This window comes from Melospiza melodia, chromosome 3, assembly GCF_035770615.1.
Source record: "Melospiza melodia melodia isolate bMelMel2 chromosome 3, bMelMel2.pri, whole genome shotgun sequence".
NCBI lineage: Eukaryota > Metazoa > Chordata > Aves > Passeriformes > Passerellidae > Melospiza > Melospiza melodia.
The window spans coordinates 115,082,496-115,108,267 of NC_086196.1; the positions used below are offsets into that span (position 1 = coordinate 115,082,496).

The 25,772-nt window shown below is 40.7% G+C and overlaps 1 protein-coding gene across 3 annotated transcripts; it reads left to right on the forward strand.

Annotated features, from left to right (window-relative positions):
- The first annotated feature begins 1,433 nt into the window (after nucleotides 1-1,433).
- Nucleotides 1,434-23,875, forward strand: SANBR (SANT and BTB domain regulator of CSR). Of its 3 annotated transcripts, none has more exons than XM_063152788.1 (21): nucleotides 1,434-1,562; nucleotides 4,455-4,620; nucleotides 6,444-6,630; nucleotides 9,261-9,354; nucleotides 10,323-10,561; nucleotides 11,873-11,931; nucleotides 13,381-13,541; nucleotides 14,365-14,451; nucleotides 14,580-14,690; nucleotides 16,436-16,559; nucleotides 16,773-16,925; nucleotides 17,100-17,275; nucleotides 17,638-17,737; nucleotides 18,208-18,240; nucleotides 18,849-18,948; nucleotides 19,924-20,018; nucleotides 20,130-20,161; nucleotides 20,256-20,329; nucleotides 20,967-21,055; nucleotides 21,424-21,515; nucleotides 21,877-23,875. In XM_063152788.1, the coding sequence occupies exons 2-21, from the start codon at nucleotides 4,471-4,473 to the stop codon at nucleotides 21,911-21,913; spliced, it is 2,193 nt and encodes a 730-aa protein (XP_063008858.1). In that variant the 5' UTR covers nucleotides 1,434-1,562; nucleotides 4,455-4,470; the 3' UTR covers nucleotides 21,914-23,875. The 3 variants fall into 3 exon arrangements, with proteins under 3 accessions (XP_063008858.1, XP_063008859.1, XP_063008860.1); XM_063152789.1 differs by having other exon boundaries at nucleotides 20,133-20,161; XM_063152790.1 differs by lacking the exons at nucleotides 1,434-1,562; nucleotides 6,444-6,630 and having other exon boundaries at nucleotides 4,490-4,620.
- Nucleotides 23,876-25,772: the final 1,897 nt, after the last annotated feature.

The window sequence follows — 25,772 nt, forward strand, 5'->3', positions numbered from 1 at the left end:
AATTATTGTAACTGATCTAGCACAGTCTCTAGAGCAGCACATGAGTAAAATTTAAGATACTGATTTTTTTTGTTTATTCTCAAATCCTGATAATGTTTTTCTTATTTAAAAATAAAACAGGAGGGGACTGACTCCTGCCTAATAGCACAGATTAATGAAAAAACCATGTTCCAGTTCTCTGCCATACCATCAGGTTTCCATTCATTGTGGAATGACTGGATGTCATCATAATGCAGCAATATTCCAGCATTAGTTTATTCTGTGGGTGGTATGAAACCAGGGGGTTTTGCTTTCCCTGAGACCTAAGGGAAGCTTTCAGACTGCCTTAGAGAATTCAGATTTCATATACTTCTCTAGATTGGCGAATAATTAATTTTTTCTGAAATTTTCTGTGCTTTTTTTTTTTTTTTTTTTTTTTTTTGTGTTCTCTGTCCTCAGTGTGTTATCTCAGAGTTTACAAGTGAGGTTTTTTGGAAAGAAAATTATTAGTATCCCTGATTTTTGCCAAATGACCACGAAGGGAAGGATTGTTATGTGGGAAATGGAGATCTGGCTGGTCTTTATCGGGCACTGGTGGCTTCCCACAGGAAGCAATTTAAAAATGTATGGGAATACTTGAGACAGCAGTAGCCATGCAGCAGGAATCGATCTGTGTGGGTGAAATAACAGGACTGGGACAGTGTGGGCCTGTGCAGGGTAGCTCTGCTGAGCCACTCCCAGCGCTGGGGCTGTTCTGTGTAATTAGCAACAATTTCAGTGTTCTGCTGCTGGTTTTTGTGTTAACAGCGGCTCAAGTGTTCGCATCAGCTGCAAACCTGGGAAAGGCTTCTCTGTGGTGGGAGCATGGAGTGCACTGACACATTGCTGTTTAATTAATTAGCTGTGCTTACGTCACGAGCCAGACTCTCGTGTCTGATGCATTATTTATTTATTTTATATATTTATATTTGTTCAAATGAGCTCCCCTGGCCGGGCTCTTCCTTCCCCGGCGGGCGGAGCGCTGCGGTCAGCTGGGACTGCGGGAAGCGGAGCCACCGCCGCGGGCTCCGCTCGGAAACCACCGGAGGGAGAGCGCCGGCGTGACGTCATGACGGGTGTGCGTACGTCACTCTGATCGCGTCACTTGTGCGAGGCGCGCCGTGACGCCGCGCGGGGCGGTGCGTTGCCGGGGCGACCGGACGCCGCTCGCAGGGCGGGAGGGGGCGCCACCACCGCCGCCGCTGCACTGCGGCAAGGCGGGGCCGCCGCGCGCCCGGGGCGAGAGCGCTCCTCGCCACCCCATTGGCTGCACCCCGCGCGGGGGGGCGGGGCCTCCGCGCCGGCCCCTCTCACATTGGCGGGGGCCGCCCACTCACGGCGCTGCCGCCCCTCCCCTGAGGGCGGGCCCGGGCGGCGCCGGCAGATGAGGGCGCGGCGGGTGCGGGCGGGGCGCCCGCGGGTCCCGCTCGTCCTGCGGTGGAGTCGAGCCCCCGTCCCGCCGCTGCCCCACCGGATCGGCCCAGGGAGGAGCCCCCCTGCACGTCCCATCCCGTCCCGCTGACCCCGCGCCTGGGAACCGCCAGGTAAACCGGGTGGGGTCCCGGTGGGGAGCGCCCCGGGGAACCGTCGGGGTTTCCGCTCTGAAATTGCCGCACTTGTAGATCGCCTGAGACGGGTTTTTTATATTCTTAATTTAAAGGCTTTGTAGTTTTTATCGTTGGCTGGTGCACGGGCAAGCAGCAAAGTTGCTGTTGTTCCTGTCCGCAGCCTCATTCTGCACCATCACTTCCTTGCGTTTCGGCTGAGGATGGAACCTCTGCCCATCCCTCCCTCCATCCTCACCTTCCCTCACGCTGTGCCCTGCGAGGGACAGCAATCCTTCCTTCCTTCCTGCTTTAATGACTTGCTGTGAATCACAAAAAAGTCCAATCAGATTGTGTGTTTCCATAATGAATTAACTCTTGGGAATCCTTTGCACCGCTTGATTTGGAATTCTGAGTATTAATAGGAATTTCTGTTGTCATGTATCTTTATATGCTGTGCATCTGAAATGAGTTGGTTGGAGTTAAATAATTTGGAAACTTTTTTTTTTCCAATTGTCATAGTTGAAGAAGGGGTTAACCTGAGCTTTCCTTGCAGTAACAGAGTGGAGAGAATCTGTACAAGTTGCTTTTTCTCTTAAGAATATGATTTCTTACAGGCTTTATTTTGCAGCTTTTAGAGAGTTCTTGCATTAGACAGAATCTTGCATGCGTCTTTATATTTCCAACAGGGTTTCCTAAAGGACAAAAAGGCAAATAATGAATGTCATGTGTAAAGCTGCAAAGAGGAGTCCCGTGCTCTTTCCAGAATATAAATAAAAATACTTCTGTATGCCTGTAATTAAGTCTCCTCCTTCATTTGTCTTTGCAGTAATAAGCATATAGAGAACTGTATTTTAATGTGCTGAATAAGCAAATAAAGAAGCCTGTATTGAGAGACAAAGACTTGATTCTCTCTGAAGGTGTCATCACATTTTAGAGCACCTGTCATCCCTTCATGCTGGGGTTGCTTCATGCTCCACAGGATTGATGTGTAGTAAGCTTGTTACCACTGAAGCACTCAGAATTTTCCCCTGTAAATTACATGTTCCTTTCTTTTGCAGAAACAAACAAAGAAAAAGTTTTCCTTCTCCCTTTCTTTCCTTGATTGCCCAGTGTAACCATCCCATAGCACTCGCCCTCAAAATGGTGATTTATGGAGTATTGACATTGCTGGTAATTCCACTCACATTAAGCCTATTTTATGGTGGGAAACCAAGGGATTATAGTACTCCATCACTTACTTATCTCATCCAAACATATTTTTAAGCCAGCTGCTCACACGAAGCCAGCCCTGTGTTTCATAAGCCCTGGGCTCTGCCCCTGGTGCTGCCCTGCTCTGGCTGGGCCATTTCTCCTGCTGGCAGCAGAGCCAGGAGGTGCTCAGGGCTGGATGGGATTGGTGCTGACATCTGTCTGCATGCTGACAGAGAGAAGCCTGCACCAGGGAATCACCACAGTGACACTGCCCCAGAGTGCTCTCAGGGATAAGGACACAGGCACTGATCCACTTTACCTGACAGTGTAAAATTCCTCTTTTACTCAGAATTCTGGGCTCGTGGAACCTGTGAGGAGCTTTCTCTTCTAAAGCTGGCTGTTTGGCATATTTTACAGCAGATTTCATTTGACAGAATTGCTGAAATGGTATGAAATTTTCTATAGGGCTTGTCCTCTGTTTTGTGGCTTTTTTCCCTTCTTTTTAAATCTCATGACTGTGGGAAACCAAAGAGTTCTCTTAGTGGGTTCTGGGTTTTTTTCCCTCTGATTTAATTCAGCTGCTCTTTGGAGAGGATGAAAGCTTACAGTTACCTCTGCTGTGATTTCTGTTTCTACCAACAAAACAAGCAGAAAAAAGGGCTGGAACAGCTTCTAGAGGGAGAAAAAAACAGGGCTGTTTTGTGTATTTTAAGCATCTTTTCTTTCAGAAAGAGGGTGATGCAGAGTTGACATCTATGTATGGTATGCTTTTAGTAACAAGCTATCAGGTGTTATCAGGTGTATTTTCTCTCAAATTCTCTATAATTCTTGCTTTATAAGTAAAAATTTGTGTGTGGCTTTTAAGTTCTGTTATTAAGTATTTCTATTCTGAGCTCTTTGGGTGTGCTTTACTTGAACATGAAACTGTTAATTAATGCCCACAGTTCTTTCCCAGCAGAAACTGAATCAGTACTTTGAACTCTTATTCTGCTCCCTGGTGCTATACATACAAAAGAAGAAAAAAACTAACGAAATGTAATCTTGTTTTATAAAGTGTTTTCTGCTGTTGTTATGTGCTTTGTTCTGGGGTTCAGCTTAAAGCTGAGGAATAAGAGGTTTTTGGAGCTGCTCATCCTGGCTCATAAGGAGTTGGGAGTGTCAGGTGTTGGGGGTGAGAGCTGAAGGAGATTCAGGTGTGGTTTCCTGACTCCCAAGTGCTGCTGTCCCTTAAATTGGTCTCCTGGCTTGGCTTCTGAATGATGCCAGTCAGATGGGCTGAGCAATGGGCAGAGCACGGGGAGAGCAGAGCTGAGGGTGGGAGGTTTGTGGGAACAGACAAAAGTATCTGAATGTGTGTAAATTTGCATTGAAATGTTCCTCTATAACTTTGGCTGGTTATTCTGAGATTTTGGAAACCTTTCTCTTGTGTCAGAGGTGAGATTTCCCCTCTGGGAAGAGGCAGCTCAGAGGAAAGGTGGATAATACCTGCTGCTGTTCTTGGGTAGGGTTTGGTGTGCTTTGCTCATCTGCTTCTCCCTCAGGGCTCTGAAAATATGTAAATTTTGTCAAAAAGCCTCAGTGCTTAACTTTAATACTGTGGTAATTTATCCCCAGTAATTGCTGGAGTGCTGCAGGTAAAGCAGATCAAGCCTTAGCAAACCATGCAGTGAGATTTGCTAAAAACTCTTTCTCTTCTAGGCTCAAGTAGCCAAAGATGAGTCGTGGATTCTCAGAAAACAATAACTTCCCCTATGACAACAACCAGATGGTTCTGGATATGATCCTGTGCTCCCTCATTGGGGTTCCTCAGCCCATCAACTGGGACAGTGTGGCAAGGCTGGTTCCAGGATACACCTCCAAAGAAGTGAGTTCTTGATAATAAATAATAATAAAATAAATATAAGAGAATATTTATTATTCAATAAAAGAATTTGTGTGCTTTGAGCAATGCTTTATGGAGAGGAAAACATTTCCTGGGGGGAGGGAGGGAAATTGAAGTTAATAGGTTTTTTTTCTAAAATAATTTGCACCTAATTGAAAAAGCCAAATGAGCAGTAGATTGAAATGAGGTGGAGGGTTTTGTTTTGAGAAATGTATTCTGCATTGTATCTCATTAGAACTTACACAGAATAAGAATGAAAATTACTGGGAAGGAAAAACTAAAAAGTGGAATTAAAAAAAGGTGGCTGTGCTGCTGCATTCCGAACTCCCTAGCTAAGACTTGGGTGGAAGGGATGCCAGTACCCACTAACCCTGTGCAGGCTGTGGTGTCCTGACTACGAAACCTAAAAACTCTGTGTGTGTTGTTCCAACTCTGAACACGGAGGGGTTACAGATCTCTGTTGGGTAAGGGGTGCAGTTGCTGCTTTGTGGATTTTTCTCCCTTTGGTTGGAGTAGAGTTGGAAGAACCTCTGTATACTTCTCTTTCTGGATTGCTGAATTTCCTGGTGAAATGCTCTTTTTTTAAGAAATAATAATAATCTCAACTTTTCCATTTCTGAGAGGGTGCAAGCTAAGAAAAGAAAATGTCTTTTGCCCTTGTGATTCAGCAAAGCTGAAAGAAAACAAGACAGTGGTCTTGACTTTCTTGCAAACCTAATCAAGTGTGTCAGCTCCCATTTATAGCAGTGCTACTGGGTGTTGCTGTAACCTTGGATTTCAAACAGAAAAATGAAGGATTGGGTGTAGAAGCTTCTGTGGAATGTTGCTGCCTTTCAAGTTCTTGGCAGGGGCTTGGGGACATCTCTATTGTTCACCTTTCAGTGTGCAGACAGCACTGTGCATGTTAAATAAAATAACAGTATCAGTGAGCCCTCTCCTCACATTAAATCATGTGACTGATGAGTACAAGTCTGATTACTCTGTTTTTACAGGACTGAATGTCTCCAGTATGTCCCTATTTAAGGAGTCCCCATTTAAGGCAGTTAGATAAAAGCACAGATATATCAAATTTGTGTCTGGCATCCCAAATTTGAGATGCTGTGAATATGATGTGCTGTGAATAGAAGGATGTCCCTGTGTGCCCCTGGACCAAAGGGGCACTGGCATGAAGTGTCTGTTAACCCTAAATAAATAAATAAAACCAGCTGCTAATGGAGCCCCACACCTGTGTCACAGGAGGAGCACCTGTAGAATTAAATAGATTTATTTGTATGTGCAGGTTACCTCTGTGTAGGACTTTGCTGAACCAAACCTGTAATTATGATTGTGTTAGTACAAATTTACAGAACAGAAAGACTTTCTAGTTCATCAAAAACAGGGGATGGGAAGTTTATAGGATTGCAGTGGAAAGCAGCAGTCCCTTTTGTGCAAATTGGAATGGAAGCCATAAAGTAAAAGAATAATAATTGTGGATCAATTTCTATAGCCATTCTTAATAACATTTGAGAATTCAAACTCTCCCTATAACTTTCTCTTTTGAAAACTAGGCTTAAAATCTCACAGGGTTTAAGGAAATGAAAGTTTAAACAGGTTCTATTTTATCTTTCTATTAGAATCATTAATGATGGTAATTCTTCTTTTACTGTGTGTTTATGTACTTTCTTGATGCCACTAAGTAGGCAGCATTTTATGAGTTTGATATCAGTGACTGTTCACGTGCAATACAGTATCCATCTCAAATCACAGTTATTAAAAATGTGCTGAAAGCTGCTGCTTCATTGTCCTATCATTTAATCTTGTGACAGTGTGCAAAAAGGTTTGATGAGCTAAAAAGCAGTGGAAGTTCACCTGTTGACAACCAGTATAACCCCCTGATGGCTGCTGGTGGGAGCCCTGTGGAGACTTTAGCTACGTACATCAAATCCTCCCTGCTCGATTCCCAGGCAGAGTTTCAGGAGCCTGCTCTTGGGCAGGATTCCATTACTATCACTGGTATGTTTTCAGTCCTTCTGACCTGTACTAGCTTTGATAATCAGTGTGTGCATGCTTCTGGCCTGCGGGGTTAATTCCACCCAGGAATGGTAGTCATTCATCTTTGGAGGGTACAGTATGAATGTAATGCATACAACAAGGCACTTGCCATTAGTTTAGTTTAAGAATCAATGTTTGCTGGGTATTTTTGGGAACTTGTCCTGCCAAGAGGTATAAATCTTTCTGCTGAATTGTGTTTAGGATTTTGGTGGTGTGCTGTTAGCCCTGCAGCCATCTGAAGTCACGTTTAGCAGCATTATTAAAATAACTGGAGAGTATTGTGAGGACAAGGTGCAGGAGGCTGAGGAGGAGATCCCTTGAGGGCAAACCTTCCTCTCCCAGCTGCAAGACCTGTAATTGCAATGGATAGGTAGAGAGGAGCAAAATGTAGCTAATTTTTGCTTCAAGACAGTCTTGAGATGACAAATGTGTCTTGGTCAATTATGTGTCCCAGTAATTATTGGGCAGAAGAGGACCAAACCCAATAGTTGTAAATTCAATCATAGCACAATTAAATATTGTTAACAATTCCTTTTGTACTGCTTCTGTCAGAAGTTTTAATTAAATGTGTGTGTGTTATTCTCTGATTTTCAGTACAGAGATGTTCCAGTGACTTTACAACTTGGTAGATGTGTTTGCACCACAAATTTGCTTCAGTGATGAATAAATAATTTGTGTTAAAAATTAAGATGACAGTGAAGCATTTAAATGTGTTCTCTATTAAAATGTCCTTCACTGCAGCTTTCACTGTCCCCTTTGCAGCAGAAAAAGAGCTGTTTGACCTTTGTTCAAAGTGGTTTTAATAACTCTAATGAAGGGCTAATACTGGAAAATGTGTATGGAGTGTCAAGCCTGGGAGTGCTTCCCTTCAGCTTTCAATGATGTGTTCCATGCCTGCTGTGGATAGATGCTGCTGGCACCCACAGGTCCCTGTTTGCAGGATTAGAAGCTTCCCAGAGGAGAGTTAACGAGCCAACTCTGCCTCTGGAACTCCTGGGACAAGTAGTGCATGTTCTCTTTCTAACAATGCACTACATGTAATGAGTGTTAATGCAGTCAAGTTCACTAATGTATTGTTTCCTCTGACAAGATCCCAGCCCGAGATTGTTCTGTTTTCTTTGTGACTTTGGATAAATCATTTGCCCTGTTTGAGTGTAAGTTGTTGATATGAAATTAGGGTAATTAATTTTTTTTTCTCAGAGGCTTGGGTGAACTCACCTTCTTAGTATTTGTGAGGTACTTCTACGTTTCAGAATTGGGGATTTCAGACAATCCTATTTGTAAATGGTTTTTATTTAATTAATTGCTTCCTACTGGATTTATTCATGTTAGCTAATTGTTAGGATCAAGAATTTTGGGCCTTTTTGCATTTGTTTGTAGTCATGAGTAACAGCAAGAAAAAGGAAATCATACCTTACTCATTCTGAGCTGGATTCTGGATTTGGCTGAGTTATAAAAGCTCATTTAATACTTGCTAATTATAAGGCCAACTGCTGCTAAGTCCCTCTGATTGCATCTCATGACAGTAAACAAGCACAGAGGACAGCTTTTACCTAAAGGATTTGTTACAAGGTCAATCAATCTGTAAGCTTTGGAGGGGAGGAAAGAAGCTATGAAGCAATGTGTGGTGAAGTTCAGATGTCCCCATTCATTTGGCTGTGCTGCTTATTCCTGCCAGCATTATTGCCTTCAATAAATCACTTCACTGTGTTCACAATGGACTTGCTAATGCATTTGCAGGCAGAACTCTTTCATATCATGTATCTCCACAGTCCCTTCTTTTAAAACTCACACCTTTGATTCCTGCAGTGAGGATGGCTGTCCAGAGAGCTGTGGCTGGAGCAGCCCTGCCCAAGGTTTCACGGGGAGTGAATCTGTTGAGTGACTTCCCTTCTGCTAGTTCTGCTCCCTCTATTTAGGCCTTACTAAGACTTAACTGTGCAAGGCCTTTGGAGAAGACTAAATTTGGAGAAAGTTTAGTTTCTTCTGCCTCTGGTGCAATAATTTTGCTTTCCTGAAGGGCATAACTGCTGTGTTCTGAGCCATATCATTTTTGCTGTCAGTTGTTTAGCCATTAGATGAAGATGAAGGGGTCTGTCTTAATCTCCTTCAGCCTCTTACATGACTGAAGAGGGAGATGATGTTTCTGGACCTCCCAGAAGTCTGAGAGAATGGCATAATCATGGAAAATCACCACCCTAGGGTTTCAGTGAAAGACCGTTACAGTGCCATTCCATTGTTTAAAAAGATAACGATCTTTCTGACTTCTAAGCAAGATTATTGAAGTTTCACATTGCAGAAATCCATCCACAGCTGGAAATGCCAGTCACTGCTTTAACCCTTGGTCCAGCACTCAGTGATTTGGTGGCTGAACTCCTGAACCTCACTGGGTTATTGTGTGCACCTCCCACTGCTTGCAGTACCTTTGTGAAGATGAACTATTTGAAGTGCACCTGTCCTTTATTCCTGGAACAACCTGTGTGCCATTGCTCCACCATGACAGCCACACTTAAGTTGCACTTCCAAGATGCTTAAGAGCCAAAGATGAGGAGATTTTGTTCTAATGCTGCTTTTTTTTCCTTACATTGAAGGAAGGCCCAGTGCAGCCTCCACAAGGAGCTGTTCTTCAGAATCTGAGAAAGGTCCTGTCCATAACAGTGGGGAGAGCACTGATGAAACCCAGGGGTAAGAAGAGCTTTGTGTATTTGTTATCAAGGGGAATACAGAAAGATGTCTAAATTGTTGAAATTTATCTACTACCAGAAAGAAAACAGCTGGAAACAGCCTAATGAATGCTGTAAGAAATTTGGAAACCTTCTGTTGCTGCAGAAATTCAAGGAGTTGGTTTGAGAATGTTGTGTGCAATGAGATATTTATAAATGTATGTTCCTCTGAGTGACTGATCACTGCTGTGACAGGAATGAGAAACACACCTGGTTTTATAAAGGAAGGAAACAAGACTGATGGTCAATTACACTTTTGAAAACACTCTTGAACATAGATTTGTCCTATGTAAAAGCAGGAAAAGAGCTGTAAGTGAAAAAATTCCCCATGAATTCCAGTAGCCATCCAGGTCACTTTTATTCCATCACATATCCCTGTTTTCCACACTATATACTATATAGTTACACATAAAATAATGTTTGTTCGAAACTTAAGCATCTCTCTGTAGAGACAGTGTTTACTGAGCCTAGCTTCAAGCACTTCTTAAGAAATAGAGATTTTTAATATACAATAAACCAAATCTTAATTTCCACTGATGAAAATTGCTGTTAATGTCCTTGATGCCTCAGTGATTTAGGCGTCTATATCTGGTTATTCTTTGAAGAAAATTAAGAAGGGAGAACAAACAAGTTCTCCATATAACTCAGGTAGTATCCTATAACAGGTGACAAAAATGGGGAAGGGAGCTAGAAACTTTCTATTTCCTTAATTAAATCACTCTGATTATCTGTAGACTATATGCCTCTGTCTTCTTCACCTGTCCAACAATAGTTTCTATTAATAGTTAGTAACTGCAATTTGTTTTCCCTCTGTTAATAAGTGACATCAGTGTTGCAATACATGACCCAGAGCTGGAGATGAGGCTGTTGGGATTTGGTGTTCTGATTCTTTAGGCTCCTAATTTGCTTTGTGGCTGTTTTCCTTTGGAGGCCCAATATGGTGATCCACGTGTGTGACGAAGCCAAAAACCTCAAAGAAGATTTTGTGTGTCCTCGAGACCTGTTGGTTTCAGAGATGAAATACTTTGCTGAGTACCTGTCTGTGGATGCCCAGCGCTGGGAGGAGGTGGACATTTCTGTGCACTGTGATGTTCACATCTTTGACTGGCTGATAAGATATGTCAAAAGGAACTCCAAGGAGTCTGAGGCTGATGAAATGCCCACTTTAGGTAAAAGCAGATAGTTTCTTGTAGGTTTGTTATGTTCTGTACTAATTAATGATGAATGGTTTTGGTGCAGTTCAGCCCCAATCTGTTTCTGACTGTTGTCAGTGATGCCTCAGGTTTAGCTTTTATGTTTTTCAGGTGCTGCTTTAGTGTGTGGGTCTGGGCTCCATATTAAGGGATGGTGAGCTCTCTGCACAGAGCAGGGAGACAAAACAATTCCTTCTCTAGCTGGGCACCAAGGACAAATGATCCAGATCTCAGCCCAAGAGCACAAACACTGTGGGCTGGAGAGAGAAAAACAAGCAGGGTGGGACTGCCTGGGCTAAAGCTGGAATGGGACAATGAACTGCAAGGTGCAAATGGAGCAGAACTGATCACAGTGACAGACCCCGTGCCCAGTTGTGCGTTTTGTGACCATTTTGGTTCATCTTGGGTGCAGCCCTGGCTGGGCTCTTGTGCTGCCCAAGGTGCATCCATGGAGGCCTCCTAATAAATCCCTATTTATTCTTTAGCTCTGTCCAACCTCTGTTCCAGGGCAGCCTTCTCAAGGCAGCATCAGTTGTTAGAAGAGTATTGCAGCAGAGATCCTCTGGTCATTTCAGCAGATGGCTCTGCTTTGCCACCACTGACAGCTTGGAGGAAACATGCTGAAAGTTGAAGCAATAAAAAAGCCCCAATATATTTTGGGATGTGATGGTTTTAATTAAGACTCTTCAGACCCCTTCTGACCAAGGGGCAGAGTGGTAGATTTTAAACGTTGATGATTGGTTTGTTTGTTTCTCCTTTGCTCCCTGTTGGTACAATTGCAATGTTTTCTGCAATTTCAATGCAATCCAATACAATGGTAGAAGAGTCTTTGTGGATTTTGAGGCAAGTTTTTAATTTTTTAATGAGCCTTTCCTACCACTTTTTAAAATATAACTTTTTTCTCTTGGTTTGTTTATAACTTGCAATGTGAAGGTTATGTTGAAGAAATCTCAACTGGGTGTGATGGCTACAGATGGAAGTTAATCTTGTGTAATTGTTTAGTCATTGCATCCCTGTGAAGCCTCCTTTTCCAATTTTAAAAGGGGTTTCCAATTTTAATAATTTTTCCAGATTATAGTTCTACTCTGGCCACTGAAATTGAAAACCAAAAGTTTATTTCTTAAGATGGTTAAAAGGTTCTGAGGTTCTGTATACTGGAAGATGGAATGACAAGTTGATTGCTAAAATAATAGCTAACATGTTAAATAGGAAGAGAGAGGGATGGGATGTGAAATTACAAAAAAAAATCCATGTAAAAAACCCCACCTTTGTTCTGTTGCCTTCTAGAACCATCAAATGTCATCTCAATCCTCATTTCTTCTGAGTTTTTGAAGATGGATTCATTAGTAAGTATTAAGAAGATTGATTTTCTGGCATGAGGGCACAGTTAATTACCAGGTGTTTTAACAGCTTGTTCATTGTGCTTTGGCTGTTAGATAAACAGGTGCTGCAAGGAGAACACTGTGAGATTTTGAACACTTCTATTCAGTGCAGTAATCCAATATTTGCAGAATCTCAATGCAATAAAGAATATGTTATTTCTAAATGTGGTGGTGTGATCTAGAGTGCTTGTTTTATATCCTTTTCTATATTAATGATGTATCTGCAGTTTAGGATCTGATTTTCCAGCTCTGTATAAGAGCTGCTGACTTCGTTGAAATGTTTGTCAAAAGCTCTGTCATTGGGGTGGCCCACAGCACAGCTGTTGAAGTTGATATCCATGAGTTTTGTGGTTCTATTTCAACAAGAAATTGGAAAGTTACTGAAATTTTTGGAGGAGAACATAAACTAAGTCATGTTATTCAGCATGAACTTTAGGCAGATCTGAGGCTTGTTTTTTGTTTTTAAGCCAAACTAACATTTGATTTTGGTTTTTCCAAAACACCACACTATAGTAGGAGTCCTGGTAAAATCTATGTATTGTATGAGTGGCCTTGCCCCCAATCCTAGTTGTTCTAAATGGGCTGCAGCTGTGAGATCCTTAATTGGGCAGCAGCTGTGGCTAATGAAGATAACTGGGATAAAAGGGGGTGGGTTGGCCAGTCAGGGAGAGCCTTGGAGGAGCCCTGACAAAGAAGCAGGAGCAACACTGCTGTGAAGAGCTGCTTGTGAGTAAAACACTCTGAAGGTATGGCACTCTAGAAATATGATAACTACAATATGATTACAACAAGTAAGTATTAAGAAAGATTGATTTTCTGGCATGAGGGCACAGTTAATTATCAGGTTCTTAACAGCTTGTTTGTTGTGCTTTGGCTGTTACGTAAACAGGTGCTGCAAGGAGAACACTGAGATTTTTAACACTTCTATTCAGTGCAGTAATCCAATATTTGCAGAATCTCAATGCAATAAAGAGTATGTTATTTCTGAATGTTGTAGTGTGATCTAGAGTGCTTGTTTTATATCCTCTTCTACATGAATGATATGTTTGCAATTGAGGATCTGATTTTCCAGCTCTGTATAATAGCTGCTGACTTTGTTGAAATGTTTGTCAAAATTTCTGTCATTGGGGTGGCCCACAGCAAAGCACAGCTGTTGAAGTTGATATCCATGAGTTTTGTGGTTCTATTTCAACAAGAAATTGGAAAGTTACTGAAATTTTTGGAGGAGAACATAAACTAAGTGACGTTATTCAGCATCAACTTGAGGCAAATCTGAGGCTTGTTTTTTTTTGTTTTTAAGTCAAACTGAAATAGTTTTCCAAAACACTACACTTAAAATAAAAGTCTTGAAGCAATTAGTATGGGGGAGTTTTGTCTAGAATTCCTTGACATTGATATTTCTATTTTTCCTAGGTAGAGAAATGTATTCATTACTGTCACAAAAATATGAATGCTATTGTAGCCACGCCATGTAACATGAACTGTATCAACGCTAATCTTGTTACACACATTGCTGATCTCTTCAGGCACAATGAGGTGGAGGAGCTGAAGGACAAAAGAGACAAATTTAAGAGGTAACTTTTTTGCCTTGTAAAACACTTCTGAAGTGCTGTTGAGCTTTGAGATCATATTTCATAACAGCTAAGGCTGTGCAGTTAGAAATTATATATTATATATATTCTCATGGAATGTATTTTTAATGCAGAATACAATGGTGTTACTTCAGAACTTTATATTAAAATTACGAGCAGAAGGAAAGAGTGTTTATAGGAAATGAGCAAAAGGAAAGGCCACACTAGGAGCATGGCATGGGAGAATTATTCATGAATTCTCACATGGGAGCAAGGATTAGGGGAGAAACCTTTCAAGGGATGACATGCTCCTAATTGGTAGAAAATGGTTTGGCTTCAGCATCCTGTGAGCTTGGATGCTTGGGCTTAGAATTCAGGGTGGCTGGGAGGCTGAATAGTTGCGCTGGAATGTTCTGTCATACAGCAGGATCCCAGCTCAGTATCAAGATAAGGGTCAGTTATTGGAGGGAGACTGACAGACAAGCAAGTTGAAAGTAAGGGAGGATTTGAGTCTGTAGGGATGAGGGCTTAATCCTGGAATGCAGTGCAGTTTCACAGCAATATGCACTAATTAAAGGCCTCTTAATCAAGGTAGAAGCTGGCAGGTAATATTGGCAAGCATTTTAATAAAGAAAGAAATCAAAATATCACTTTTGTCACACTTGTGTAAAAATGAGATGGGCAGGATAATTTAAAGGAAAATTATATTAAAAGCTAGATTCTGTGAGTGACTTTGCTTATCAGAATGTGATTGTTAATCTCACTATACATAAAGTGATTTTCAGGTTTTTTTCTAATGGGTGAGCTGTGTTGCTGTCATTAATAGTAAACTTTTCTGCAAGAAGATTGAGAGACTGTTTGATCCAGAGTATGTAAATCCAGATTCCAGAGGAAATGCAGCAACTTTATACAGGTATGGCATTTTTATATGGCTGCTTCAATAGCAAGGACAGCCCCTGTGTTTAGAAGCCCTGCTCTTACTCCAGTGCTTTCTTTCCTTCTTTCTCTTTTCTTTTTCTTTTTTTTTTTTTTTTAATCTAGGTGTTGTTTATGTAAAAAGTTGCTAACCAAAGAAACTGAAAGGAGAATTCCTTGTGTCCCAGGAAAAATCAACATAGACCAACATGGGAATATTGTCTATGTTCATATAAGGTAGTGAATATGTACCTATATAAAATGCTTTTTCAACTCTGATTTTGGGTGATTTTAGAAGTACTACATACTCAGATGCATTACAAAATTAAGTCACAGATATGTGAAGAATGTATGAAGTATCTCAACTTCTTGTATTACCTAGCAAAAAATAAAACAGGGGGGTGTGATGATGATGATGTGCTACTGAAATTCATTCAGCACTGCTGCTGCTGAATGGAAATGGGAAAACTGCAGCCATGATTACTGGGAGGGCTATTTTTGGGTTGCACTGCTTTAAATAGAAAATACTCAGCTAATTCTTTCATCAGATGGTTTTAAAATGTTTGCAGTTGATGAGAGATTGAATGAAATGCTGCATTTCTGCAAGGTTTTTAGTGAAGGATAGACCCCACTGTGTCAGCAAGGAAAGGCTAAAGAGTATTTTCTAATCTGATTTTATACTGTCAAATCAAATGCTCAACCTGCTTAAAGGCTGCTATGAATAAACTTTGCCAGTTGTTTTTCTGTTCCTGCGGTATTTGACAGAGGAGCTTGCAGGACCTGTTCTGTCTGCAGGCCTGATTCATTTGGCACAAATGTTTAATTGAATTCTGTGATCTGTGGCTGTGAGCAGCTGGATTCTCCTGTTAATGAAGATCAGTCCAAGATCAGCTGCAGTTCCCTCCCTCCCCACATGCCCATTTTAAGGGGGATGGTGGGAGATCAATGACAGGAAACCTTTCCCATCAGATCCCTTTTGTTCAGAACAGCCCAAACAGTTCCATATAGCTCCCACCAGTTATTCCAAGGTGTGGAGTTAAGTTCTGCCTAGCATCTACATAGAACCAAATCTTGTGCCCCTGTCCTGACTTATTTAAGATCATTGGTGATTAGTCACATAAAATTCATTAATTGCATTACTTCACTTAAGCTCCGTGTATGCAGCTGCTCTGCAATTCCCAGCAGATAAATGTGCAGGGCTTTAAAGTTACTCAGAGGATTATCTAGATTCTAATTGTTTGCCTTGTGCTGCTTGTGATGCTTTGCTACAGAGTATATTTACTGAGAAGTGATGCTGGCCACTAATGAATTCAGGCTTAGGAGCTAATACAGTTCTATCTTTAATGGTTTAAAAATAGGTTTCTATTTATTGGTCCTCTAGTGGTGCCTAGAACTGACTTCCAACTGGATGTGCTTAGACTTACTTATCCTAGACTTACTTAGCCTAGGATAGGCATACAAAATTTAACAAAAATGCTTCAGGCCAGGCCTTAAAATTAGGAAGAAATTTTATCTGCTCTTCCTGAAGATAACATGCCCCACTGCAAGTTGCACATTCTCTTTTGAATTCTGAAGAGGTGTGTCTCATTTGATCACAAGGAAGCAACAAAGTCTTGCATTTTTGATACTAGAACTGCCAGGTATGTGCCTTCATCAAAAGGGCATGAGCTTGTGTTTTCAAACTGTATTTCTTAACTATTGTGTTGCAGATAGATAGAAGATGTTTATCTTAGCTTGTAAATTTGCTGTATATGGACCTTGAGGTGAATCAAGCTGTTTTGTTATGAGTGAGTTTAGGATTTTCTGAAAGAATAAAGTCTCCTCTGTCATGCTCTGAATTTAGTAGTCATTGTTTCACATTGTATCCCTCCTGTTGTAACTACTGGAGGCTTTTCCACCAGTGTTTTCTGCTCTTTCTCCATCTTGTGGTCCTGGTAGCCGGATCAAAACAGAATCAACTCTCTGCTGTTTTGCTTTTTCAGAGACAAAACCTGGGAAGTGCATGAGTATTTAATTGGCCTTCACGAGGAGCTGAAATCCTGGCGGGACGTTTACTGGCGGCTTTGGGGAACGGTCAACTGGTTGAACTGCTCAAGATGTAACCAGGTTAGGGAATGTCACTTTGGCTTGTGGTAACCAGGTTAGGGAATGTCACTTTGGCTTGTGGTGGGTGACTTTTAGGGGGTGAAGCAGGGATTAAATCCAAAAATTATTTGGATAATATTTGCTAATAGAGCTAGGTACACATTCTTTACAGTGCAGAACTTTTCCTTCCGTAGGTTGTCTCACCTCTCACTCTCTGTGTTTTTGCTGTTGTAGTCTTTCCTGTGCACTGAGTTCTCCCACTGCCAGTACCACTCGCAGCCAGTTCTTTATCCAGGTGTAGCAAGTGCTCTGGGCTCCACTGGCACAGGAGTTTATCCCTGCTGTAACCAAAAAGTTCTTCGGTTTGATCCCACAACCCTCCCAAAGGTACTTCAGCTTTCCTTTACAGAGCAAAGCATGTGCTGGGGTTATGTTAGGAAAATGGATCTTTATCCAATGTAAGGATTGGAATTCAGAAGTTAAACTTTTGTTGTTATACTGACTGGAATCAGTTCTGCCCATTACCTCCAATATTTGATCTTCTGCCTCTGTGTATTGCAGGGCTGCAAAGTGAGGGATCATCTGGTGGAGTTACCTCCAGAAAGTAAAGATGGGGATGCTCTGTCATCTCAGAGTGAAGAGGGGGATGCTCTGCCATCTCAAACTGCTCAGATCTTGAATGATCTGCTGCTTCATAGAGATGTTATAGTTGTTCCTTTCACAAAGGATGAGAATAGGTAAGAACATTGTATTGAGTTACAGAAATAGCTTAGCCCTCAACAGTGAACACATGTGCTGTTATATTGGAGTTCTCTCCCATTTCAAAATGAGTCATAGGCCTTTCTAAGGGCAACTTATTTTTGATTGTTTACTTGGAAATTGAAGAACAAGTACTTTCTCCGTTCACTTTTCAAGCTTTTAGTCACTCAACCCCCATAAGCATTCACTGCTATCTTTATATTTTAATGTATTTCTGTCAAGATGTTATGTGCCTGACTCAGAGGTCTGTCTGCTCTCTTGATACATGTCCAGTCAATGCAGACTGATTCTGAACTAGTGGAGTAGAAATATTTAATTTTGGTTTCTGTATTTCTCTCAGTGATTCTGGTATTGGGCTTAGTGATGACAAAGGCCTTGAATGTGATGTGCTTGTAGAACCAAATACACCATGGGGCCCCAAAACTGGAGAGATCAATGCTGTGAGTGCTGATGCTTTTCCTTCTTTTTTTCTAATAATGAGGATTCTTTGAAGAAGTTCTTGAACAATTTTTAATAAAAATAAACCCCATATGTTGTTGAAGACATAGGTACAAAATACCCACTTGGTGAAAATTTTCCCATGTCTGCTGGAAATATTTCAGTGCATAAGTGCATAACTTCCTTGATTTTTGATCAAAAAATCAGCTGTAAATATTTTTAATGCTAAACTTACTTTCACTAAACCATGAATTGACTGCATTAAATTGGTCAGTGGTTTTCAAACTGACCAATTGGGTTTGATCATTCCACCAAAGTTTGGAGTTCAAGATGGGAGGAGGCCTGGGAGTTACCAGTGTAGAGTGCTGTACTGTAACATACCACTGCTATTTTTAGAATTTCTCTCACTTTTTTATTTGAATTATTATTGTTTTTTTAGCTTATATGCTTTTTTTTCTCCTTGTGACTACAGTTTTTGTCTCTCAAGAACTGGACTGTGCAGCTGGTTAGTAAAATATTTTACTAATTTTAAATATTTCTGCTTCTGTACTAGCAAAGAACTGGCTTTGAGTTTTGCCTTATTTCCTAATAAATGAGACAAAAAATGTGTTCTTTTGCTTTAATTTGGAGGTTGCAGTATAGCAACAGTTTTTACAAGACAGTATGGTAAGTGTGAAGTACTACTTTTGCATTAAAAGAAATGAGAAATTCCTTTGAATGTGTTTATAAATGGCAGCAAGCCACACTAGCACTGCATGCATCAGTTATTAATAATTTTTTAGGCTGGCAGAAACATCAATTGAAATCCAAGGTTTTGAGTATATGTCTCTGTTGGCTGGTTTGAGCTTCACGTGCTCATTGTTAAGCTTCATCATTTCTCATTACTAGGCACTCATTATCACTTATTTAGGTAAATGTGTAATATTTAGGTAAATATTCAAACAATGTGAACATCACATTACTGAACATTTCCATAATTCTGTACTGATTCACTCTCTGGTCACTGAGATAGGGTGCTATGTTGGATGTCAGCACCTGCAGGACAGATTTAATAAATCATTTAATAGAAGCCCAGGCTCACTTTTAATCTCTGGCTCTCCTGGTGTTGGTTAGAAGCAGCAATCACTGTTTTCTGAAGAGGAGGAGTACACCACGGGCTCAGAGGTCACTGAGGATGAAGTGGGGGATGAAGAAGAAGTGTGCAAGAAACCAGGTACATCAAGTCTGTACACTCCTTCTCCCTGGAGTTACCAGATAGGGATTTGAAGCAGCAGAAGTCCTCTGTAAGCAGATTTTGAATATTAGGTGTTTCAAAAATAAAATCCAAAGTTACTTGAATTTTATCCCAGGTTTTCCTGTGGTTAGATACAAATTACCCCTCTGCTTGATGCCGTCAAAAATCACTGGCAAGCAAGAAAAGCTGCAGCTATTCATGTCTGAGAAGTCCCTGGAATTATCAAACACTTATTTTGCAGGAAACACTCAAATTAATGAGATTTCATGTAATGAATGTTGGAAGAAAAGGCAGCAATTTCATGACCGCTTTTACATGCGAAGAAACCCCTGCAGATTTGTCTTTTGATTACATAGAGGAATGATTGGTTAATGTAGCTAAATTGTGTCTGCATTGAAGTTAAGCTGTATATGATCTAAAAATATTTTTATTCCTTTTTTAATGTGTTAATAGGTTTAGGAACATGGAAAGTCAAAAACCAACTTCTCCTTTTCGCCCTACTAATGATTAATTGGAAGAGAGGCTTCCAATGATTTCTTTGTTCTTTTTGTTGTTGCTCCAAGGGTGATTGGAATTGTACCAGTATAAAAATATATATAAATTGTGAAAGAAAATATTGTAATTTAAATTTAACCTTGTTTGATCTGATACTGCTCAGAATTTAGTCATTGAATTAATGTGGTCCAAAGTGTAGCTTGTATGTGCATTAATTTTTAAAGGTAAAAAATGTATGCTGTTATGTGCAATCACTCTGCATTTTAAATGTTGAGTTTCTGTATATTTCTCATAGAAAAGCTTTTGAGTAGTGTTAGCATGCCTGCAACACTAACAAAAGGAAAACAGCCTATTGATTTACACTATTTGTAAAGAAATAGAGTGGAAAAATACTTGAGTAGCTCTGTAGTTGAGAAATTCCGAGTATCTGAGGGTATGAATAGACATTTCTTCTATTAGCAGGGAGAAAGGAGAAATTAAAGAAATCCTACAGGCACCCAAAGAAAGCAGTTTCTTCACCTAGTGTTCAGAAAAGGGAGAAGCCATCTGATAAGGTAAAATCACGGCTGTGAACCCAGGCTCTCTGGCTGGCTTAAATAATGAGGAATTTTCTAAGTTTTGGACTTGACCTTAGACAACCACATTAAATCTGGTTTTTCCTTCAGCACTCAAGTTCCCGAGATGCTTCTCCTTTCATGTAAGTGATTTTCAAAGCCCTTAAGAGCACATTTTAGTGTCTCCCTCTCCTAAGCTGTTCCTGATAACAGGCTGTGTGCACCTTTCCCTTGCAGTGTGAGCATGCAGCAGAACAAATGGGATGCCTCCAGGTCCCTGAGATACAACCAGGATGCTCAAAGAGAAGATGGTCTGTTCCTGCATGAGTTTGGATTTCATGAAGTTAACATTATGCAAAGGAAATGAGCCAGCTAATTTTCTTAAAACTCACTTAGTTACATCCCTGTAGGGTGAATTTAATCTCAGACCCAGCAGTGGGATTTGGGGTGTTTGTGTGATTTATGTGCTTTATTTGGAATGTCAGCACAGAACCTACAGAGATTATAGTTTGTCATCTCATGATTATAAAAAGTATGCAGATATTTTATCCTGCATCCCTGTGGCATTTGTTGTCTGTGCAGATAAATAGAGAAACATCCACTTCCATCTCTTTCCCAGTCTCTCTGACTAAAAATATTCAGAACTGGGTTAATTTGTTCTGCCTTTTATAATCTCTCCTGAAACTCTTGTGCAATTTTACTGTTTTAAAAACTTCTGCCTCCAAACCATTTCCTGAGATTTTGATCTCAGTGTGGTGCCTCAGGCTGATTCTGATAACTGCCAAGACTGCTGAGGCTACATCAGGATTTAGGAGCCTGGCTGTTCAAGACTTTTATATAAACTAAAAAAAATTACAAATCCATATCACTAAAGTCTGTGTCTAATCCTCCTTGTGTTCAGTAGCAATGAAAACCTTTGTTCTAAATATCCTTTCTTATTTCTGACAGATCAGAGAAGAATGTCTGAGATCACAGGGCACTTAATAAAAATGAGACTGGGAGACCTTGATCGAGTCAAGTCCAAAGACAGCAAAGAAGTAAGATTTGTCCTGGCAAAATGTGGTGTTTGCAGAGTTGAAGTGAGCCTTGGTTAACAAAAATATTAAACACAAATAAATACAACATCTATTCAACACATAAGCTAAATAACTAATTTTATTCATCTTCATTTTGTTCCAAGCGTGATTTTTTTTTAAGGATTTGAGTTTAAAATAATATTTCAAGTTCACTGCTTTTAAAAACTGCTCATGGAAAATGGAATGGGTTTTAAAAAAAACAGTACTGGGTTGTGATAATGGACAAAACTGTGCCATAGATTGTGGTGAATATTAGTGATATTCTTATGGAAAGTCACTGATTGCATTGAAATCATGTCAAAACTTGATTATTTTTTTCTGGATTCCAGTATGCAGGAGGCATTTATTCTAGACTTGAAGCTCAGATAAAAGCCTCAGCACAGGTCAGTGCACGACAAAGCAACGCTGAGAAGAATCCCAGGTAAGATTTTAGAATAAAAGCAAGAAAAACTCCTGGATTTTTGGGAGTGTGGGGTGGTGGGTTTTAAAGAAAAAACATGCTTCACTTCACACACTTCTTATGGATCAAGTTAAGCTTTATGAGGTGCAAAAGCTTCCCTTGGTCTCCAAGAAGAGCTGGGATAATGAAACTCTTGGAGCCATGCTGGGGGGAGGTTCACTGCAGCTCCAACATCATTTTCTTTTTGGGAAACTACAGAAAACTGGAAAAGTGTCAGCCAAGAACAAAACCAAAAAACCTATACATATCAAAAACCTGCATTAATAATAAAAAACCCCTACATTGGTAATGTAAATATGCTTCTCATGTGTTTTTAACCCAGGTCAAAAACCCGTTTTGGCCAAGGCCGTCCCACATAAGGATTCATGGACATGCTTTAGCCAGAACTCATTACTGCTTCCTGAAACTGCACTGCACTCTGACAATGGACAATGCACATCTCTGAAAGCTTGCCAGTGACTTATTTATTACTTTAGGCCTTGTAAATTATTTTGTGCTATAAATGAATGCAAACCCAATAAGGTCTGTACTTATTTTAATTGTAAATATACTATTTGTTAAAATTAAATTTAATTGCTTTTTTTAGGCTGTTGCATTAAGTTGCATAGGAAATATTTTATAAATCTACAAAATTAAATTATCTGACTAGCTTTATTTATGGGGGAAGATACAATTATGCCTTTTGGTATGCTAGAAATACTGAAAAGGAAAAAGCAAGACTACTGAGTTCTGAATGCAGTCAGCAGCATTAACCCAAGTCTCCTTGTGTATTTATATTGTGTTGTATTTGATGGTACATTTTAGGTCAGTCTTCTGGGGATTTGCATTTAAAGTCCATGACAATGCCTGGGACTTAGACTAGTTGAAGCAACATTCTCATGCAGTTCTGAGGCTTCCTTGTGTACCTCACACAAGTCCCACTCCTCTGAAGGTGGGTGGCAGGTAGGGACTAGACCTCCAGAGATGCTCTCAGTGCTGTGAGGGTGCAGCATTGCATCTTGCATGTGAACCACTTGCTTTTCTTGGATATGAAATCTGTGCCCATCCCCATTCCTCACCCCTCCTGCGCAGGACAGTGCTCTTATTCCCTTCTAAAACCCAAACCTTGTCATGCAGAGCACTTCTCTCTCTAACTAATGCCATGCCACTAAATTTCTGAGCAGATCTGTAATTAATTCTGCATCTTTCAGCAGAGATGTATCACTACAAAGGCTTGTACATGCAGATCTTTTGGGTCTAGTTACTCCCTGAAACCTGCCTGATTAACACTGTTTAGAAGTCAGATGCACTTTCAAGTTCTTTATTTGGAGCAATAGAACACAAATCCAGGGCTACCAAAATGAAATAACTTGTCTGGAAAATGTTGTATATTAGCAGAGAAAATGGTAATAATAATAATAATAATAATGATGATGAAGATGGCTGAATTCAAGGAAACACGTTCTGACTTTTTGAAACAGGTAGAGAGCTTAGGGAAAGCTTATTCCAACTCCTGGCTGTACAATAAATTGGGAGATTGGAATTCAGTCAGCAAGTTCCTGGGTGGGAGGGTGAGGTAGGGAGAGGGAGATTTGTTTAAATTCTCTTCATTTTTGTTTGTCTTGTTCCTCGATGATTTTCGGCAGGTGTTAGAAGGCTAGGATAGCAATACTTGAAAATACTGCTGTCAAGGTGGAAGATTTTTATTGAAACAATTAAAAATCAGTGTTACTTGTGTGTTTTGTCCAGTGCTGTAGCAAATTTGGAGCCCAGTGAAACCAACAAGCAAAATTGGATTTCAGTGGCTTTGATTTTGGGCAGGAGCTGTAACTTTGCAGGAGTGCTTTAATCTGTTACCCAATAAATAAGGTTTTGTGAATGCCTCAGGCCTGTTTGCAAGTACTGATGCAGTTTGAAGCACTTGTAGTCAATGTTGGAGACTGATTGTTGTTTGTTGAAAGTATTATAAAACCCATCAGGTATGAAAAATGCAGTAGGAAAAGTGCTTTGCTGCAATTATGTGACTTCTGATAGAGGGTTGTTCCAAATTCCCATGGTAAACCTGGGGTGAAAGTTGCAGGCTGCATGTGTGTGTGTTTAATTTTCATAGAACTACTGACTAGAAGAGAAAGGAAAATTCTGCTGGTTTTGTTCTGTGGGGAAGTGTCAGTTCTACATGCCAGAATTGTTTAACTCAAAAATATTTTTGAGCATATACAAACAATATATATGATGTGCAGTGTTATCTTTTTTTCCCCATGCCAACCACCTTGAATTTTTATCTTGTATTAATTTTGAAAATTTGTCTTGGTTTAATGGAAATAAACATTATTAATTTAAAAGTGTGTGAGTTTTTTATAGATGCTTTTAAGAGCTAAGTATGTGCATAGATATTGTTTGATGGTCTCAATCATGCATGTGTATTTGTGATTGAATTGCAGCATCCTCATACAGCCTTTTTATCTGTCAAGAACAGGAGATCATTAAATGCAGAGCTACTCCAAATCCACAAGAACTTCAAAGAATTTTTATCTGCATCAAGTTTTGAAGCTGGATTAAAAATTCCTCAGTGAGCTTGCACTACAACTGACCCAAGTATGGAAAATGTCAGGCTAAGCTATGTTTAAAAAAACATAAAATTTTGCTTTGCACTGCCACAGTGCAGATTGTTTAAATGGTACAATCTGTTAAATCTGTGAATACAATTAGTTTCCATGATTCTGTTTCTAGGAATTGCTGTCTTGGATGTCCTGTGTTTGTGCAGTTGGGCTGTTGGGAAGGCTGCAGTGTCATCCTCGTGTCACACGTGGGTATAAATGAACTTACAGCACCTTAGAGCTGTGCCTGTCTCCTGGATGCCCAGAAATCTTGGGGAAAGGGACAGAATCTTAAATTCAGTCTTTGCTCCAAGGGAAAAAGATGTTGTGTTAGGAGAAGTGTGGACATATGGTTGGCCCAGTGTGTGAATATTGTGGGCATGTTTGATGTGACTGAGTAACACCTTTCTCTTGGCCAGAAGGGAATCAATGTTTTAAAAACCATTGTTTCCTGTTCTTGTTGAGTGCCCAGACATGTGGGATTGTGTTGGGAAACTGCTCCTGTGCATCAGATGCTTGCTTTGAGCCATATATGAAATTTCTACTTCCATTTAGGCACCTCTCTCCCCACTCCAGGCCAGTGTGACGCCTTAAATTATTGCTGATGTCCAAGAGGGCAGCACACACAGACCCTGCAGACATTCCCCCTGCAGCTCAGTGAAAACTGACCTTCATTAACTCTACCACTGTGTTCTGAGCTTTTTTCTCTATTTATTAAGAATTAGAGAATTACAGAATCCTTTGGATTGGAAAAGACCTCCACAATCGAGTCCCATTTCTGAGCAGGTAAAGAAGACTTGACTCATGCTAAATTTATCTTCCCATAGGAATAGATTCACTGCTGACTCCCCTGCTGACTGTATCTATAAATAAAAGCAGCCAAAGGCTGTTCCAGGCTTGAGGCCAAGTGACACACAGAGTGGCCATGTCCCTGATGTCAGGGTTTGTCCTGTCTCTGAGCAGCACCAGGGTGAGCCTGAAGGATCCATCAGCCCATGGAAGGCTGCAGCAACTGGTAAAGTGTAACAGGACTGTGGGATCCTACACTCTGGGAATCAGAGGGGCATTGAATGCCAAGTTCTGGGAGGTGCTGCTGTTGGTTTGGACCAAGATCCTCACAGCAAAACCACTGTTACAGCTTCCAAAGAGAGAATTAGAGTTGTGCTGCATCTCGGCAGGAGTTTTCATCCTACACCTGCCTCTAGGGGTTTGTGTACACCAGGGGCCTTCTTCCTTCAGCTTTTGGGCTGCTTCCCCATGGATAATGTGGGAGGTCTTGCTGGAGTTTGATCCCCTAAGGTCTCATGCCACCTCTCATGGCTGAGCTTCCAGCTCTGGGGGGGCCCTTGCTGAGAGAGCTCCCAGAGAACACCGAGGCTGCGTTGCCTTCCCTCTGCTTTGGGATTAAGGCATCCAGTACATGAATATTTCCAGTGGTCAAGAAGATTTTTTGCTGTAACTTTTTGGTACAAATATCAAATTATGTAGGCTCTGGCCTGGCTGTGATGGTCTGAAGGTGTTTGGTGAATTAGGTAAGGGAATTTCTTTTTCTTCTTCACAGGAGGCGTTTTGTGCACAGACCTGCCTTCCTCCTGTGCTATATAAAATTGTAAAGGCTTGGCCATTGTAGATATGGGAAAGC